The 15,566-nt window shown below is 51.9% G+C and overlaps 6 protein-coding genes across 6 annotated transcripts; 2 read left to right on the top strand and 4 right to left on the bottom strand.

Annotated features, from left to right (window-relative positions):
- Positions 1-215: 215 nt before the first annotated feature.
- Positions 216-2,628, top strand: K460DRAFT_357223 (uncharacterized protein; the record flags this gene model as incomplete). Its single annotated transcript, XM_040932020.1, has 4 exons — positions 216-231; positions 278-346; positions 414-2,485; positions 2,539-2,628. 4 exons carry the CDS (start codon positions 216-218, stop codon positions 2,626-2,628), a joined length of 2,247 nt encoding a protein of 748 aa, XP_040786064.1.
- A 1,261-nt stretch (positions 2,629-3,889) lies between these two features.
- On the top strand, positions 3,890-5,790 carry K460DRAFT_341716 (mandelate racemase/muconate lactonizing protein-like protein). Its single transcript, XM_040931162.1, has 4 exons — positions 3,890-4,143; positions 4,211-4,315; positions 4,441-5,137; positions 5,191-5,790. Exons 1-4 carry the CDS (start codon positions 4,099-4,101, stop codon positions 5,688-5,690), a joined length of 1,347 nt encoding a protein of 448 aa, XP_040786063.1. The 5' UTR covers positions 3,890-4,098; the 3' UTR covers positions 5,691-5,790.
- A 1-nt stretch (position 5,791) lies between these two features.
- On the bottom strand, positions 5,792-7,746 carry K460DRAFT_387556 (MFS general substrate transporter; the record flags this gene model as incomplete). The annotated part of the gene is made up of 5 exons (XM_040935646.1): positions 7,436-7,746; positions 7,341-7,380; positions 6,567-7,279; positions 6,124-6,519; positions 5,792-6,067 (listed from the first exon to the last, which is right to left on the bottom strand). The coding sequence occupies exons 1-5, from the start codon at positions 7,589-7,591 to the stop codon at positions 5,792-5,794; spliced, it is 1,581 nt and encodes a 526-aa protein (XP_040786062.1). The 5' UTR covers positions 7,592-7,746.
- A 1,189-nt stretch (positions 7,747-8,935) lies between these two features.
- Positions 8,936-9,744, bottom strand: K460DRAFT_341709 (carbohydrate esterase family 5 protein; the record flags this gene model as incomplete). Its single annotated transcript, XM_040931161.1, has 3 exons — positions 8,936-9,206; positions 9,264-9,481; positions 9,538-9,744. 3 exons carry the CDS (start codon positions 9,742-9,744, stop codon positions 8,936-8,938), a joined length of 696 nt encoding a protein of 231 aa, XP_040786061.1.
- A 1,491-nt stretch (positions 9,745-11,235) lies between these two features.
- K460DRAFT_315894 (glycoside hydrolase family 37 protein) lies at positions 11,236-13,721 on the bottom strand. Its single transcript, XM_040930321.1, has 2 exons — positions 13,226-13,721; positions 11,236-13,177 (listed from the first exon to the last, which is right to left on the bottom strand). Exons 1-2 carry the CDS (start codon positions 13,393-13,395, stop codon positions 11,317-11,319), a joined length of 2,031 nt encoding a protein of 676 aa, XP_040786060.1. The 5' UTR covers positions 13,396-13,721; the 3' UTR covers positions 11,236-11,316.
- Positions 13,722-13,886: 165 nt separating this feature from the next.
- K460DRAFT_146315 (uncharacterized protein) lies at positions 13,887-15,237 on the bottom strand. The gene has a single exon (XM_040926776.1). The coding sequence runs from the start codon at positions 15,174-15,176 to the stop codon at positions 14,211-14,213; it is 966 nt and encodes a 321-aa protein (XP_040786059.1). The 5' UTR covers positions 15,177-15,237; the 3' UTR covers positions 13,887-14,210.
- Positions 15,238-15,566: the final 329 nt, after the last annotated feature.

Raw genomic sequence — 15,566 nt, 5'->3', positions numbered from 1 at the left:
AAGGCAATCGAGACTGAGGCTTGGGATGCTGTTGGCGATGATGGAAGTCATTCACTACGTCGCGACTGCCCAAATTTGTCGGGAGTTAGTCGTTCGCATGCTGGCCCGAGCTTCGAGACTCAAATCTCGACTAGACTTCTACCTTTACGCAACACGCGACAATCGACCTCACTAATCATTTCTTTCGCTGATTTGCCTGTCAATAAACAGCAAACATGTACAGCTATCCTGGTACGTGCAACTATCCTCGTGACATTACCAAGGCTAACATGCGCAGGTGCTCCAGGGTACAGTGGCCCGCCGGGCTTTGCAGGCGCTCCGCCTGGTATGGCACCGCCAGGAATGGGTCAGTCACCGTGTCTGAGGGACACAAAGCTTCATGCTGCTTGGAATTACAGACTAACATATCACAGGACGACCGCCCAGTGCAGCTGCTCCTCCCGGTGTCGCTCCCCCAGGCGTCGCACTTGGTCAAGGACCTCCAGCTCTAGGCGGACCACGCGCTCTCCCACCGAACTGGCAACCTCCTGCGAACATGCCCAACTTCAACTTCAACGCCCCCGTCATTCGCTTAGGAACTCAAGGAGGTCGCACTGGAGCTGTAGACAGCCCTGGAGGAGGACGGAAAGACAATGCATCTATGCCTGCGCGCCGCGGGCTGGGCATGGATAGAGATGGCGATCGACGAGACGGACCTCAGCAGGTTATCCCGCCCAGTCGTGAAGAGATTGCGCGGACTATCTTCGTGGGCAATATCCCAGACGGTGTTGGAGGTGATGAGGGTATGGAACGCATTCTGGAGACAGCTGGGAAACTAGTCCGTTGGACCAGAGCTACCGACGCCAACAATAAACCTCAGACGTTTGGGTTCGCCGAGTTCGCAGATGCGCAGAGTTTGGAGACAGCCGCCGACATCTTCCAAGATGTCCGCGTACCCACGAAGCGCCAGAAGCCCGGGCAGGAGAAAAAAGAGGAGGATGAAGAAGTCGAAACAACCAAGTTGCAGGTCATGGTCGATGATGCGTCAATCAAATATGCGGAGGAATGGAGCAAGACTCGAAACGAAGACGAGAACACGGTTCAATTCCGACTCGACACTGCAAAGGAGGCCCTCTCTCTAGTTCTAGGAAGCTTCTTCAACCCGCCGAATATTCCAGTGATGGAGTATAGAGGGGACACAATGATGCAGGACGCGCCAGCGCAGGATGGTGACGATGTCGAGGTCGCCTTCGTGAACCTCACAACTGGTGAAGACGAGCTGGCAGACATCCCAGCAGAAATGCGCGAAATAGTCTCGGCCGAAATTGCTGCCTTCCGCGACCGTTCGAACCAACGCGACCGGGAACGACTTCGGAGGGAAGAAGAACTCGAGGCCGAAGAGCGTCGTCGTAGCGGCAGGCGCGTGTCCCCGCCGCCTTCAGCGCCATCTGGACCTGGTGGTGCCAACGGAGTTCCACTAGGCCCGAGAGCAGAACGGGGAATCCAAGGCGCACCCAGCGGACCTAAGGGGTCTCAATTCCCACGCGATTATCAAGGAGGCGTCAACTTTGTTAATGGAGGAGCGATCAACAACGGTGTCTATATCAACCGCGAGGATGACGATGACTCTGCCAGTGACTCCGAAATCGAGCGCCGCCGCAAGAAGAAGCGAGACGAGGAGCTTGACGACTCGTATAAGAAGCAGCTTGCTCGATGGCTCAAGCATGAGAGCCGTACCGTCGCGGGCCTGGAACGTACTAGTGATCGCGTGAAGAACGAGCAGGCTGAGAAGCAAGCAGCTCGCGATGCGCAGGCCAAGCAGCTCAAAGACTTCGATGACGACCAGGAGTCATCTTTGAAGCGACATCTCTACTACCGCGATCATGGCGAGTACATGCGTGAACGTGAAAAGATCCGCGAGCGCGAGGCCAAGGAAGATGCTGTCGATCGTTCCCAAGAGCAACGCGAAATGGCGGCACAGCAGAAGCAAAGGGACCAAGCACGCGGCCAGGCCGATGCCTTCCTCGATCAGCAAGCCGAGGAGCTCATGCGCTCACAAGAGCAGCGCGAGCCATCACACTTCAAGATCTCTCTCGGTGCCGCCGCAAAGAAACTCGAAACAGCTGCTGCACCCCGCCGCACAGCCGCCGACGTCGAAAATCTACTCGAAGACGAAGATATTACCGATCAGCCAGGCACCAAGAAGCGGACTCTCATCCCCATCAACTTCGACGCTGCGGTACGCGCTAATCTCACACAAGAAGAAGTCGAGGAGGCGCAGCGACAACTTGCGCGCGATATTCCCAATGACAAGGAGGGCTTGTGGAGGTGGCCTGTCTCGTGGGAGCACCTGCCCGAGAAGAACATTGAAAAAGACATCAAGGACTGGGCTGCCAATAAAGTGCTTGAACTCATGGGTCTGCAAGAGGAGATGCTTGTCGAGGCCATTGTAGAGCATCTGAGGAATCGGGGTGGGCCGCAGCCGCTGGTGGAGAACTTGGAAGTTGTGAGTAACCTTTGTTACTACTTACTGAGACTTATTACTAATGATATTGAAAGGCACTCGATGAAGAAGCAGAATCTCTCGTTAAGAAGCTTTGGCGTATGGTCATCTATTACAGCGAGACGGAAAAGAGGGGCATCAAATAAGTGTTCAGACGACACGACATTTGAACAAAAGCGGAATACACATTCACAATCAACAGGTGCAAAGTCTCAAAAGGCCAGAGCTATGAAACACATTTCTTCCTTGGCAATGGGCTTGTGAGTATTCGGGTGGATCTTTTCGGGACAGCTATTGACGTGCTGTAGGGTCTTCGGATCTGGCAACACGACTACGAGTGTATGTAACGGGGAATTGTAATCGAATGGAGTGCTTGAACCAGGTCCGTTTGTTTGTTTCTCTCTTGTTCCGTACTAATGTGCAGATCCCATTATTCGTTGTCTCTCTCGTGCGAAGTACTGAGGATACTCCTCAACTACCATCCATTTACATACCTGTTTCGCCAACATTATGACAAGGGCAGAGGCTCGCTCGCTCAACACCATGCTCTTGCCATTAGCAATAAGCCCTCTGCCCTCGCTACAAGGCTTTGCGAGATATTAAGATGTTATTGATTTCCCTACTGAGGCGGACTAACATTGGTGCACTGTAGGTGAGACACAAGTGATTTTGTCGTTTCAGCCGTGCATGGGACACGAAGGTTGCTCGATAGCAGCGCAACGCATTCTTTCTAATGGCAGAAAGCCGGTATAGGACTTGAGATGACATGCAGTATGGTTGTGAGGTGTAGAACCACGTGAATATCAAGGTTTGGGGAATAGAGACTCAGAAAAAAGGCACGCAGCTTGAGGAAGAGTTGTGAACCCAATCTAGCATTTGCTAGCTCCAATTTAAAGCCACAAGCCTAGATGCCCCAGGAAAAAGCTCATTGATCATGCCTCGAAGCTCTAGGGCTAACTACTTTTCTCCCACACTCTTCTCCACGCATACGCACTATTGTCACCTCCCCCTAGAACACGTATATGTGTAATTGCTCCCTCACCCACATAATCACCCATACGCCAGTCGTGATGCTCAAGCTTTTCGCCTACTGACGAAGCTTCCGGAGCCTCCACGTCGATCCACGTCGTCTCCGCGATATGCAGGGAACACATGGGTCTATATGATTATTCCGCCTCACGTGGTGAGTGAATTAACGACCAACAAGCCAAGTAGCGCAACAAGGCGGTTTCGAATGCCCCGATTTCCAGCCGCAACGAGTGGCGCGTGGGCTACGGAAAGCATTTCTCCACGAATTACACGGCACACGGTGGGGTTTAGTAAGTGGTCCCGCCGGCACCGTTGGGGTGTTGGTCGTGTGGGATTTGGACTGCGGATGGGTTGGCGCAGGTTATAAGGACCTAGATGCCCGGGGCAAACCATTATAACCCCTCATTTTGACACTTCCTCATCACTTTTTTCGTGCTCTCCTGCTAGATTAAAAGTTTCTTCAAACTCACTACTACTACTATACTCAATTGAGGCTCTGCGGGGTATCGCGCTAGACGTGGGGTTTTCGGAACTCGGAAACAGTCCAACAACTACGAATTGTCGATTATTACTACGATACCATCAACATGGTTACTATCACAGGCTCTGAGACGAGGGATGTCCGCTTCCCAGTGAGTTGTTCACAGTCGCTTCGGTGGCTAGCATTTTAGGACCTCATATCTCTGACAGTTGGTGTAGACATCCCTCGACAAGACCGGTTCCGATGCGATGAACGCGGCAGGAGATTATTCCTCCGCATACTGCATCCTGCACACAGATTCCGAGTTCAAGGGACATGGCATGGTGAGTCAATTAGTCTATTTTGTTTCATTGTCAACAAATCCAATTTCACGCCTGCCCTTGAAAACTCTTATCTTGATCTAGAGAAATATTTGCAATGAGATGTAACACCTTTTGACAACTTACAGACCTTCACTATTGGCCGCGGAAACGAAATTGTTTGCACCGCCATCGCCCACCTTGCAGAGCGCATCAAGGGCCGGACCCTAGAGTCGCTAGTCGAGAACTGGGGCAAAACATGGCGCCATCTCGTCAACGACAGCCAACTGCGCTGGATCGGCCCCGAAAAGGGCGTAATCCACCTCGCTCTCGGAGCCGTGGTAAACGCAATCTGGGATCTCTGGGCCAAGACACTCGGAAAGCCCGTCTGGAGAATCGTTGCAGACATGACGCCCCAACAAATCGTCGACCTGATCGATTTCCGCTACATTACCGACGCCCTCACCCCAGAGGAGGCGCTCGAGATTCTAACGAAGAGCGAGCAAGGGAAGAAGGAGCGTCTTGAAGAAGCACTCAACTCCCAGGCCGTACCCGCATACACCACCTCCGCCGGCTGGCTCGGCTACGGTGAGGACAAGATGCGCGGCCTACTGAAAGAGACTTTGGCAAAGGGGTACAGGCACTTCAAGCTCAAGGTAGGAAGCGATGTAGCTCAAGACAAGCAGCGCCTGAGCATTGCCCGGGAAATCATCGGTTTCGACAAGGGCAATGTGCTCATGGTGGATGCCAATCAAGTGTGGAGCGTGCCGGAGGCGATTGAGTATATGAAGGAGTTGAAGGAGTTCAAGCCCTGGTTCATTGAGGAACCTACTTCACCCGATGACGGTAAGCAGCAGCAATCCAATTTAATTCTTACAGTCACTAACGCTGTTCAAAAGTCCTCGGCCACAAAGCCATCCGCGAAGCGCTAAAGCCCTACGGCATTGGCGTCGCAACAGGCGAAATGTGCCAAAACCGCGTCATGTTCAAGCAATTCCTCGCCTCAGGGGCAATCGACATCTGCCAAATCGACGCATGCCGTCTAGGTGGTGTAAATGAAGTCATCGCCGTCCTGCTCATGGCCGCCAAATTCGGCGTCCCCATTGTACCGCACAGCGGCGGTGTCGGTCTACCAGAATACACGCAGCATCTTTCCACCATCGACTATGTCGTTGTTTCAGGCAAGAAGTCCGTCCTGGAGTACGTTGACCACCTTCATGAGCATTTCTTCCACCCCTCCAAAATCGAGGGAGGGTACTATGTTACGCCCATGGATCCAGGGTACAGTGTGGAGATGAAGCCTGAAAGCATGGATAAGTTCAGCTATCCTGGCAAGGACGGTGTCAGCTGGTGGAAGAGCGATGAGGCCAAGCCCATTCTCGAGGGTATTAAAATCTAGATGAGAGATTGTCACTGTAGCTAAAAGGTTATACACCGAATGCCAGGTATCTCAATAAAAAGAATCTATCCCCAGCCGGCAAACCCGTTGACAAGGCCAGATCACCTCGCAGTAAACTGTGCCAAGAGAATCTTGTCCATACTGAACTTCCTAATCGCGAAGCTGACAATCAATGCGCTCGCAGAGATTGCCGTCATCATGATGAAGACAGACTCGAAGCCCTTCACGTAGGACTCCAAGATTGCAGACTTCTCCGGTGAGCTGGCCATGGTTCGAAGGATAAAGACATAGCGTTCCGAGTCATGCGCAATGGTAGTAGGTAGGCCAAAGTGTAAAAGTCTGCCTGACATCGAGTTTTGGAAGAGTGTTCCTGCTAGCTGGATGGGGAGTCAGCATGGTGAAACAAGACTCGGCTTGCAGATGGAAAACTTACAGTAACGCCAAGGGGCATTCCCAAACTGCGAAAGAACCCGTACATGCTAGCTGACATCGCGCTGTTTTCAATCTTCGAGATGGCCTGTACCCCGACATTGACACTTGTCAACACCGTGCCAGCTCCATAGCCAATGATAGCAAGTGCGACCACGAGGACAACCTTCTTAGTATGGAGGTCGAAGAGAATCATCAGACCACATCCCACCGTGGTGACTGCCCAACCGCCCCAGATCGCCCATCGGAAACGTCCAAGCCGTGTCGTCAGAACCGAAACGACTACTGAACCGGGTACCATAAAGCATAGAGCGGGTAAGAAAGCGACGCCTGCACCCGTCGAGGAAGAACCGCGAACACTCATTTCATAGAATGGGTAGTAGTACAAACCAGTGAAGAGCTATAACGTTAGCGACATGACTTAATCGAGGTCTAACCGATACTGACAATAACTCCGTTGACGAAAGCTGAATAGAAAGCTGCAATCGAACTCCAGTTGTAGAAGACCGACATCGGTAGCAGAGTGTGCTCTTTTGCGTACATTTGCCAACCTCCGAAGACGACAATGCCGAGAAATCCTAGGATGATGGGTACTAATGTTGCCGCTGACTTCCAGGGGTATTGGATACCGCCCCAAGACAGCCCAACCAGGAAGCTGGTCATACTCCCTATGAAGAGAAAACAGCCTATCCAATCCACCCGCTTCAGCTTTTGAGCTAGTGTGAGTTTTTCGACGGCCTTGAAGCGGACGAACAAGGTCGCAACGAGGAAGCCGAGAGCGCAGAAAGGGTAGTTGATATGGAAACACCATCGCCAGGAGGCGTGTCCCACGAATGCACCGCCAATAACTGGACCACTTATACAACCAATTGACCAGGCCCCGATAATCATGGAGAAGTACTTTGGGCGCTGTCTTAAAGGTATCATGTCGCAGTAGATGACTTGGGTAAGTGTGATCATACCCCCGCCACCCACACCCTGTATGCAGCGCCCTGTGAGAATCGTGGCAAAGTCTTTCGCGGTCGAGCAGAGTATGGTACCAACGGTGAAGAAGATAATGGACACAAATAGAAGCTGTTGTCGACCAAAGAGAGCAGAGAATGAAGCAATGACTGGCTGAAAAATGGCTGAGGTAAGGAGGTATGATGTGCCCGTCCAGACTAAAGGGCGAGGTACGAAGTCAGTGTATGCCTTGTTCCACTTCTCACTAAAATTACGTACATGCTTCCACGGAAGTTCCGTTGAGCTTCTGTGCGATATGCTATGGACATGTAAGTCAGCACAAGTATATAATGCCATGGATAGTTCTGACTTACTGGCAGAACAGTGACCAGGATGGTGGCATCGAGCGCCACCATCATTGATATGAAGCTGAGGCTGACCATAATGAGAAGCTCCTTCCTGTTGGGCTTCCATACTTCTGTAACGGTCGACTCGGCCTCGCTTTTAGCTTCAACCTCGATATTGATCATTGTGCAAGCGTCAATCAACAAATTTGTTAAATTGGGTCGTTGAGTATTGGAGATTGCGGGCTGACTTGTCGTCGGTGACGGCAGAAATTCGGACAGGATTCAAAAGTCAAAGCTATGACAGACAAATGGACGCGGGCGAGAAGGGACCACGCCAGAAATGCTCACCTTTAAGCGTACTCCAGTTCCCGTATGTTTTGTTCGGGGTCCGATTGTTATAAGCAAAGAGCGAGGTGCAAGGTGAACATGTCTTTCGTCGGCTTACCAAGACATTCGAATGAATGTGGCAGGTGACAGTGAAGTTGAAGAGGAAAGCACGGCCCGACTCCGATAGCGGTATGAAGAAGGTGCATTCGCGGGAGACAACTATTATTACTGTCACACGAAGTGGCCCATGCAATTAGATATACAATATTCGAGTGGCCACTAACACTGCCCTCAGCCCTGCACAGCGTCACCGCATCTTGTGCTAAGGGTATTCAACACTGCTCTCAACACCTTAGCCTTATATCATCTAAAGCTAACGACGTCATACTATTTTGATACTAGACTGACGCTGTGACCGACGACAAAATAGCAACCAGGATCAAGTCCAGCAAACGCTCGATGCATTACGTGATAGGCTATCTCGTCCTAGCTTAATATTGGGCCCTACTCTTTCTTGGCGCTTATGATGCGGTAGGAAGGCTCCACAGTCACAAGTTTCGGGTGACATGCAGCACAAGGCGGCAGGAGAGATGTGAGTGGGACGGTTTGGGAGGCCGTCAATGTGATTTAACTCCATGCGGAATGTGTCACTCAAGATATTCTTTTGATAGGAAGTAATCTTAACAATCTCCGTGCACAGGAACCAATATAAAATTTATACCCACCCGACGTTGTATACGCGTAGCGGGTGCATGCAAGCGGGTTTTCAACGCGCCTACGCCCTAGTTGGGCTATCGCTGGTTCTGTGCAGTTACGTTGTCGCGTTGCAACATGCCATGTTTATGGCTCCATTTCACCAGTCACAACGTTGATCTTGTTGGCCTGACTGCCCATGATTGGACTGTGCTGACACGATTACTCGAGCACGAGGCGCATAGCTTTAGCGTCTCCCGTGATAGCAGTGAACTTGTAAGGGCCCCTGCAGCCAACCGATAATTTAAAAAACATGCGAAAAGAATAGGTCAAGAATGCGTGATTTCGCAACGAAAAATCGTTAACAAGGCCGTTCAAAATATACAGCTAAGAGCCAGTGCATTTTATCAAAAAAACTAATCATTTCAACACAGACCAGCTAGGAGAAAAAGAAGAAGAAGAAGAACCACATCTCACGCCAACCCCTCCTTCCCAGTCACTTCCTTATTACGCACCAATCTTGCTCTGCAAGAACCTCGGCGCCTCTGAAGCTGCCGGAACACCGTATGTAAGATGCGCTGGGGTGATGATCAACGTGCCATTGCACACAAGATCACCAGGCGCACAGAAGACCTTCAAGTCACCCGAGGGATAGCTGGGAATGCCACCGCGGTTCTGCTGGTTTTGTGTGTAACCGAAAACAACGATGCCTTTGACCTGTGCGCGGGCGGTGGCGGAGAGCTTGGGGATGGCACCGGCGATCACGGCACTGCCTTGACTGTGGGGAACGTGAGTAAGTTGTGTTGAAGGATGTGAACGGATAGGGGAGACGTACGAATATCCACCAGCAACGACGGCTGAACTGGGGCACTTTGTGTTTGCCAAGTTGAACAGCCTGACTGCCTCGTTGATCGCAGCCTGCGAAGTGCCACCTGGTAGCGCATTGGAAGCAAGATCGGCTACGTATGGGCCGCCGACGCCCTGCACCCAGACGTTGTTTGCGCCGTAGGTGCTCTCGAGGGCACTGGCGACAGGGGGTCCAGTGAGTGTCCCCTAGTCCAAACATTAGCATTGTTGGCGTATCAGGATGGGTTGGTGAAGAATCATACCATGTTACCAGTCTCAGTGCTGCCGCGAGCAAATATGAGGATTGCTTTTGGGCAAGGCGCAGTGCCCGTTTCGAGCTCGTTCCTGGTACCGGCATTCAGCTGGCGGGCGTCGATTTCACGGACTTCGAGGTCGTTCACTGGCTCGGGGACAGCGATGGGAGAGGCAGCTGCAAGCGCAGCTAGGACGGAGATGGCGAGGAACTTCATCTTGAACTAGTGTTGAGGCGAATGAACTGGGTTGGAGAAGCGAAAGAAAGTGATAGTGAATGTGAATGAAGGAACTGGCCTGTGGATGTCGAGCTTCCCTTGGAGACGATAATGCATGGTATTTATGTTTCTCCATCTCCCCCTTCAACTCACACTTACCAGGATGTAGCCTACTATGCTACAACTTGCTGCCTCGGAAGCTCTGAAATAAAGTTTCGCTCACCTACATCGGCCTCATGCGCATATCCCTCCACAAGGTACCTCTCTGTTGTCGATCTCCCACGCTACTAACCCTAACAAGGCAATGTACTTCCGATATTGAATAGTTCCTGGCTAGAACATGCACCGCTATGCTGAGCGTTTTGATTCCAGGCTGGATATAAGGACACTAATCTCGGGTGCTAGCCGCACGCGGCGCATAATCCCAAACGTCGAACGGCAAGCCAGTGCCGATAGATTGAAACTGCATGGTGCTTTCGGATGGCGTGAGTAAGGCCGCCATTCAACGTGGTGGGTGGAAAATCCCGCACCGGGTTTAAGGCCCAAGGTAGCATCTTGAATCCAAGTAAGTGATGATGTTTGCTGTAACTGTCGGTCTGCTCCTCATCGTCGGTCTTGAGTGAACGAGGCTGCAGGTCTGCCCTCCAGCCCTCTACGCATCTATTTTAGTTTTCTATTTCCGTCGTGAAACATTTGTCACTGTATCCACTATAGTGAACTTCGGTGTTTTGCAAATGTTGAAACCTCGGGACAGAGATCTGAGGTCGTTCAGCATCCGTCAGGGGTCTCAAACAAGCCGTTAGCGCGTACGCTAGATTAGTCTACCCCATAGCTAGGCTGATAACGGGCCAGCCTTAGATGCCCAATGCGAGGTCTGGCATCTTCGACCGATAGGTGAAGCCATTCGTGCCTGATTACCAGGTCCTAGTCTTCCATCGGGGCAAATGCCCAAGGCAGTATCGCGAAAGTTGGGGTAACCAGGATGGTAGATCTGAAGATGATACTGTCCAATAATCGCACTGAAGCTACTTTGGCTGCCTCGGTATGGCCTGCATTACCCCACCAAACACCCATCTCATCGAGCAGTAGATGTTGTTTTTTCGCCGCGTGCGAACTCCTAGATGGGTCGAAGCTGCCTCGAGCAATCTACAAACCAACCTCGGTATGCAGGCTACTAGCGTCACTAGGATGCTATGTGCAACTTGTGACTGCCAAGCACCCCCTAGGGACGATAGTGCCGTAAATGCGAACAAAGAGCGAAGCTGAGTGGGGTTCCGTACTATCCTCAAAAATTAGTCGCCGCCTCGGCCTGCCTGCATGCCGGGCGGGGCGGTGGTCATTTGATCTCCCCGAGTTACGAAAAAGAAAAAAGTATCTAGCCCCTAATAGAGCGGGGTACAGCTCCGAATTAGTTGCAATGAGTGAAGTGCATGTCTCCCGGGAGTGACAAATGGATACAGATAATGTATTACTATTATATTATCGAAGGAAGTCGAAGGTGATAGTGGAGGACCAAGACGGACGGACTACCTTGGCCGAGTTTGCCGTCCTCCCTCACAAAAGGTGTGAGCTTTAGTACTTCCACTGACTCGATCTTTTCGTCTTCTTGATCCAGCTCGCATCCCGCTTCGACAGTTCTACTGCACTCCTCTTCCTTTTAGCACCGCCGCCACCCAGATTCGCTGCTGTGATATTGCCACATTCTGGCGTTGTCAACCGTTGACCAAACTGGTCTACAGCCCAGATGAGAACACCATTCGACCACCCAAAGCCCTCGACTACCTCGTACTCGCCCCCTCCACCCCTTGCATTCGTGCTCGCGTCACTGTATTTCTCGAAGATTGTGCCATTCCCCTCCGCATTGGGAAGTTGCGGCACTTCCTCTGTCGCGCCACCAGTAACTCGCCATGTGCAGTACAGAGAATCAAGGTAACGTTGTGCGAGGCGGAGCGCGAGGTCCTGGGTCCAAACATAGTCTTCTGTAGTTTCCTCGTCGTCTTCCTCGTTCACCTCAAGCGGCGTGTTAAGCAGACCCTTCATAAGAATATACTGCAGCGGGGGCCAGACATTTGGCTCGTCCCATTGCTGTCCCGTTGCGAGGTTCGTTGCTGCGATCGCGCCGTCGCCGTTTGCTAGCAGTTCTTCCACACGTGCAAAGACACGGCGCATGGCTTTGGGGTCGTTCTTGATGGAATCGGGTGCAGCACCTGTCCAAAATGGATAGAACTGCGTAATCTGGAACCAAATTTGCTTGCCTGGCGGAGCTCCGGAGAGCGAGAGGGGTGTGCTAGTGTTATCTGCTAGCGTGTAGATGTTTTGGCTGGAGGAGGTGAGGTTGTAGTCGAAGTAGCTGTAGTGCTCTGCACTCCAAAGCAAAGTCGTCATTGCCTCACTGCGGTTCTTTGCGCGGCCCGCCCATTTGCGGGCTGCGGTATAGTTTCCCTCTCGACGATAGAACTCGGCGATCGTAATCTCGTTATAGTAGAGGATAGAGTTTAGCTCAACTGGAATGATTTCGATGGTGTTGAGAGAACGAAGGGGGAAGAAGGTATCGGTGACAGCGTCCGACGGATTTGCTATCCAGCGTGCGGAATAGTCCCAGCCGCTTTCTGCTCCGGAGGCGAGATTTGAGTATAGCGTCGCCTTCTCTGTCTCGTTTAGAGGCTGGGTGGCGTTGAACTGCTTGCCTTCCTTATTGAAGTAGGTTTCGTTGTTCGCAGTCACATAGTCTTCGTAGTAAGACTCTGGTCGTGGTTGGGTATTCTGAACTTCGTAGTGGTTGAGCGAGTAGTTTCTGCCAGCCCTCTCAAGAGTCACGGTGCGGTTATTCACCCAGAACTCGTATTCCAGCTCCAAGATAGGCAGGGCGCGCTCAAGAAGCGTGTAGTTTTGGGTGTATTCGACGTAGACGCGGACCATTTGTGTGAGCAGTGGTGGTTGCGATCGGTTCTCGTAGTACCGTCTAGCGCCATTTGGCACGAAGCCAATGTCTTCGACCAGGTCCAAGAAGTTCTCGATGATGTTCTCCGCTATCTGGGTAAACGACCCCTGGGTACGAAGAAGGCCTTCGATAACCCAGAAGGAATCCCAGTAATAAGGCTCTCGGAACCGTCCTCCCGCTACGACGAAGGTTCGATTGACGGGGATGAAGGAGTTGACGCAGCCAGAGCAGTTTCCAGCTCCGACATAGCGGCGTGTGAGGTCGGGCCAGATATCGATGACTTGGCGGGTGAAGTCTTCGACAACGGAGCTGTTGACGTTTTCGAGGAAGTCAGGCTGGGTTTTGAGCTCTTCTGCAGGCACTTCTTCCAGCTCGGAGCCAGCTTTGCCAAAGTAGGTAGAGAGGAAGTTGTTGAGCGCGGTATTGTTCTCAATGGGTCGCGAGAGGTTTGCGAAGGCTGCAAGGACCTCGTTCAGTGGCCGTGTTGTTGGTCTGCAATTGGTGAGTCGGGTCGAGTTAGAGCACAGAGGAAGTACTCACAGATCCACGAACGTCTTCGAATCCTCAAACGGCCTTGCAAGCTCGACTTCGCGAAGCAAGTCGCCATAGCAGTAGATGGGCGAGTCGCAGGGCGCGATTACGCTGCCATTGATGAACAAGGCGGACGCCAATGGCGCACCCGCGATGAGGGCAGCAGTCCAGGAGCGCATTGAGGTCGATGTACGGCAACTGAGTCTCAAAGACGGAGTAAGTCTGACGATGCTGGGTACGCGCAGGACGCGTCCATTGTGCCCATTTATTAACCCGCCCCACGCACTACCCAAGGCACAAAGAAACCTGCCATTGCACCTGCCTCTCCACCGGCCGAAGCGAATGTGCGCGCAGCACACACGTATGTGGCTGCCTTGAGGAGCCGGGTACGCGCATTGTCATCCCTGGCGTATGTCCTAGAAAGTACCCAGGTCACGATCCGAGCAGTGCTGGGGTTACACCGAGAGGTCCAACAACGCTGGTAGCTGCATGTCGAGCACCAAAGACGGGCGCTGATGGCGTGCGGAGAAGGTTTCCCCGCAAAATGGCGTTGCGGCGGCCGGCAGCAAGTCTTGGCATGATGTCATACCCACTAGATTCGCTTGGTACGGTACCATAGGAACACCGAGCCAGCGACCTATACTCGGCTTCCCACATCTGCACGTCATACATCGTGGTGTCCGACTGTCCCGGGGAGGATTGTCACTCTGTTGATAGGACCGCAACCTCATCGCGACAGAGTGTCGATATGATATGTCCACGGGTTGGAGAACGCTACGAGCCTGATGAAAGACCTTCCACAGATACTACGGTCGCTCTCTCTCGAATATTCCGAAATCCATCACCTCAGCCTTGCCACAGATCATACAGTATTTGAGAAAGGAAATGACATGTATATTTTCAGACCAGGCATCGATACTGTAGCTTCCATCCAAGTCATGACTGTTATACCACCTCCTCCTGCTCACCAAGTACTTTAGGCCATTGGTATGTTTCACGCCCTCGGCGTGAAGCTCTCAGCTCGCCAGCCCTGGACCATCCTGGACTTCTCCGCCGCCATATCGACCATCTCCATGCGCGACTTCTCCTCGTCCCAAGCGTACTTCTCTACCATTCTGCCTCGGGCGTTACACACAAAGATCTCAACGCCAACAAGACTCTCGGTCTCGAAATTTCCAGAATCTAACCTATTCCACAACGGCATACCGTCTAGGCTGTTGACTGACATCCATTGACAGTACCTTTCCATGTTTTTCTTCTCCTGATGATTCAGCTTGTCCTCCCTCTTGCGTACGACTAGCTTCCACGTCCTGACATACCCACTCTGGGCAGCCCATTGGCAAAACCGGATCTCGGAGAATATGCCGGACTTGATGTCTCCTAGGAGGCGACGTGTCGGACAATTGACAACTTTGTTGAGAGTCTGGCACATCGGACTTCGCCATCCGACTTGGAACGACCACTTGCGATCGCGGTTGAGTGCTTTGTCCTGGAGCAAGGGCAGTATATCCCACCCTTGCTCACGGGAGAGAATGGCGTCGCAGTTCTCGACCGTGACTTTTGCTATTTGCGTAATGCTGTACGCAGAGGCAGCAGTGTCAAGATACGTCCTGATAAATGATGAAAAGTCATCCAGGCGAATGACAATCTTGGTATTATGGTAGAAGAGTGGGTGAAACTCGGCGCGGATTTGTCGACAGACCGTATTGAGGCTAATGTAGCTCGAATTGCTCTTTCGATGATAGCAGGGGAGAATATGGTATAGGCGGAGAGGGCCCTCTATATCAGCAGAGACGTATTGGTATACTTGATTGCGGATTTCGGCGGGGAGATGTAGAAAGGGGAATGGCTTCCCATCACCTGCCGCCGTAGCGGAGTTGTCGATCTGCCGTAGCTTTCGTTCGACTGGCTTCGCTTTTTCCGTCGTAACGTAACTACAATCGTTATCGTAATACGACATGATGACTAGGGTCGAGGGATTTCTTGGGCGTTGAAGGGTAGTTGGTGAGACAGGATTGGGGTATGAGTGGAAAGAGTCGTTCAGTAGATTTCAAAGGTAAGGGTGGGGTGTAGCGTATATTTGTATAGGTGAGAGTGCCGCCAGCACCGGGAACTTGAGGCGCTAAGCGAGATCGTGCGTTTCCAAGGTTGCACGTCATTTCCTGGAGGCTGCAGCCGTGGGTGAGAGGCACGGTTCTCCAAGATGGAGTGAATGAGATATCCCTGGGTAAGTTGAGTTCTCGGAAAGCATCTATAAATAACTCAACGATGAAGAAGTAAGTTAAAGTCTGTACTATTTGATTGTGTATCTATGAGCTACCTGGTTATTCAACTACAGACAGGTAGAGAC

Source organism: Cucurbitaria berberidis (assembly GCF_010015615.1).
Source record: "Cucurbitaria berberidis CBS 394.84 unplaced genomic scaffold K460scaffold_4, whole genome shotgun sequence".
NCBI classification, from domain to species: Eukaryota; Fungi; Ascomycota; class Dothideomycetes; order Pleosporales; family Cucurbitariaceae; genus Cucurbitaria; species Cucurbitaria berberidis.
Note: the sequence above shows the minus strand (reverse complement) of the source record. Positions and strands in the feature narration are given on the sequence as shown.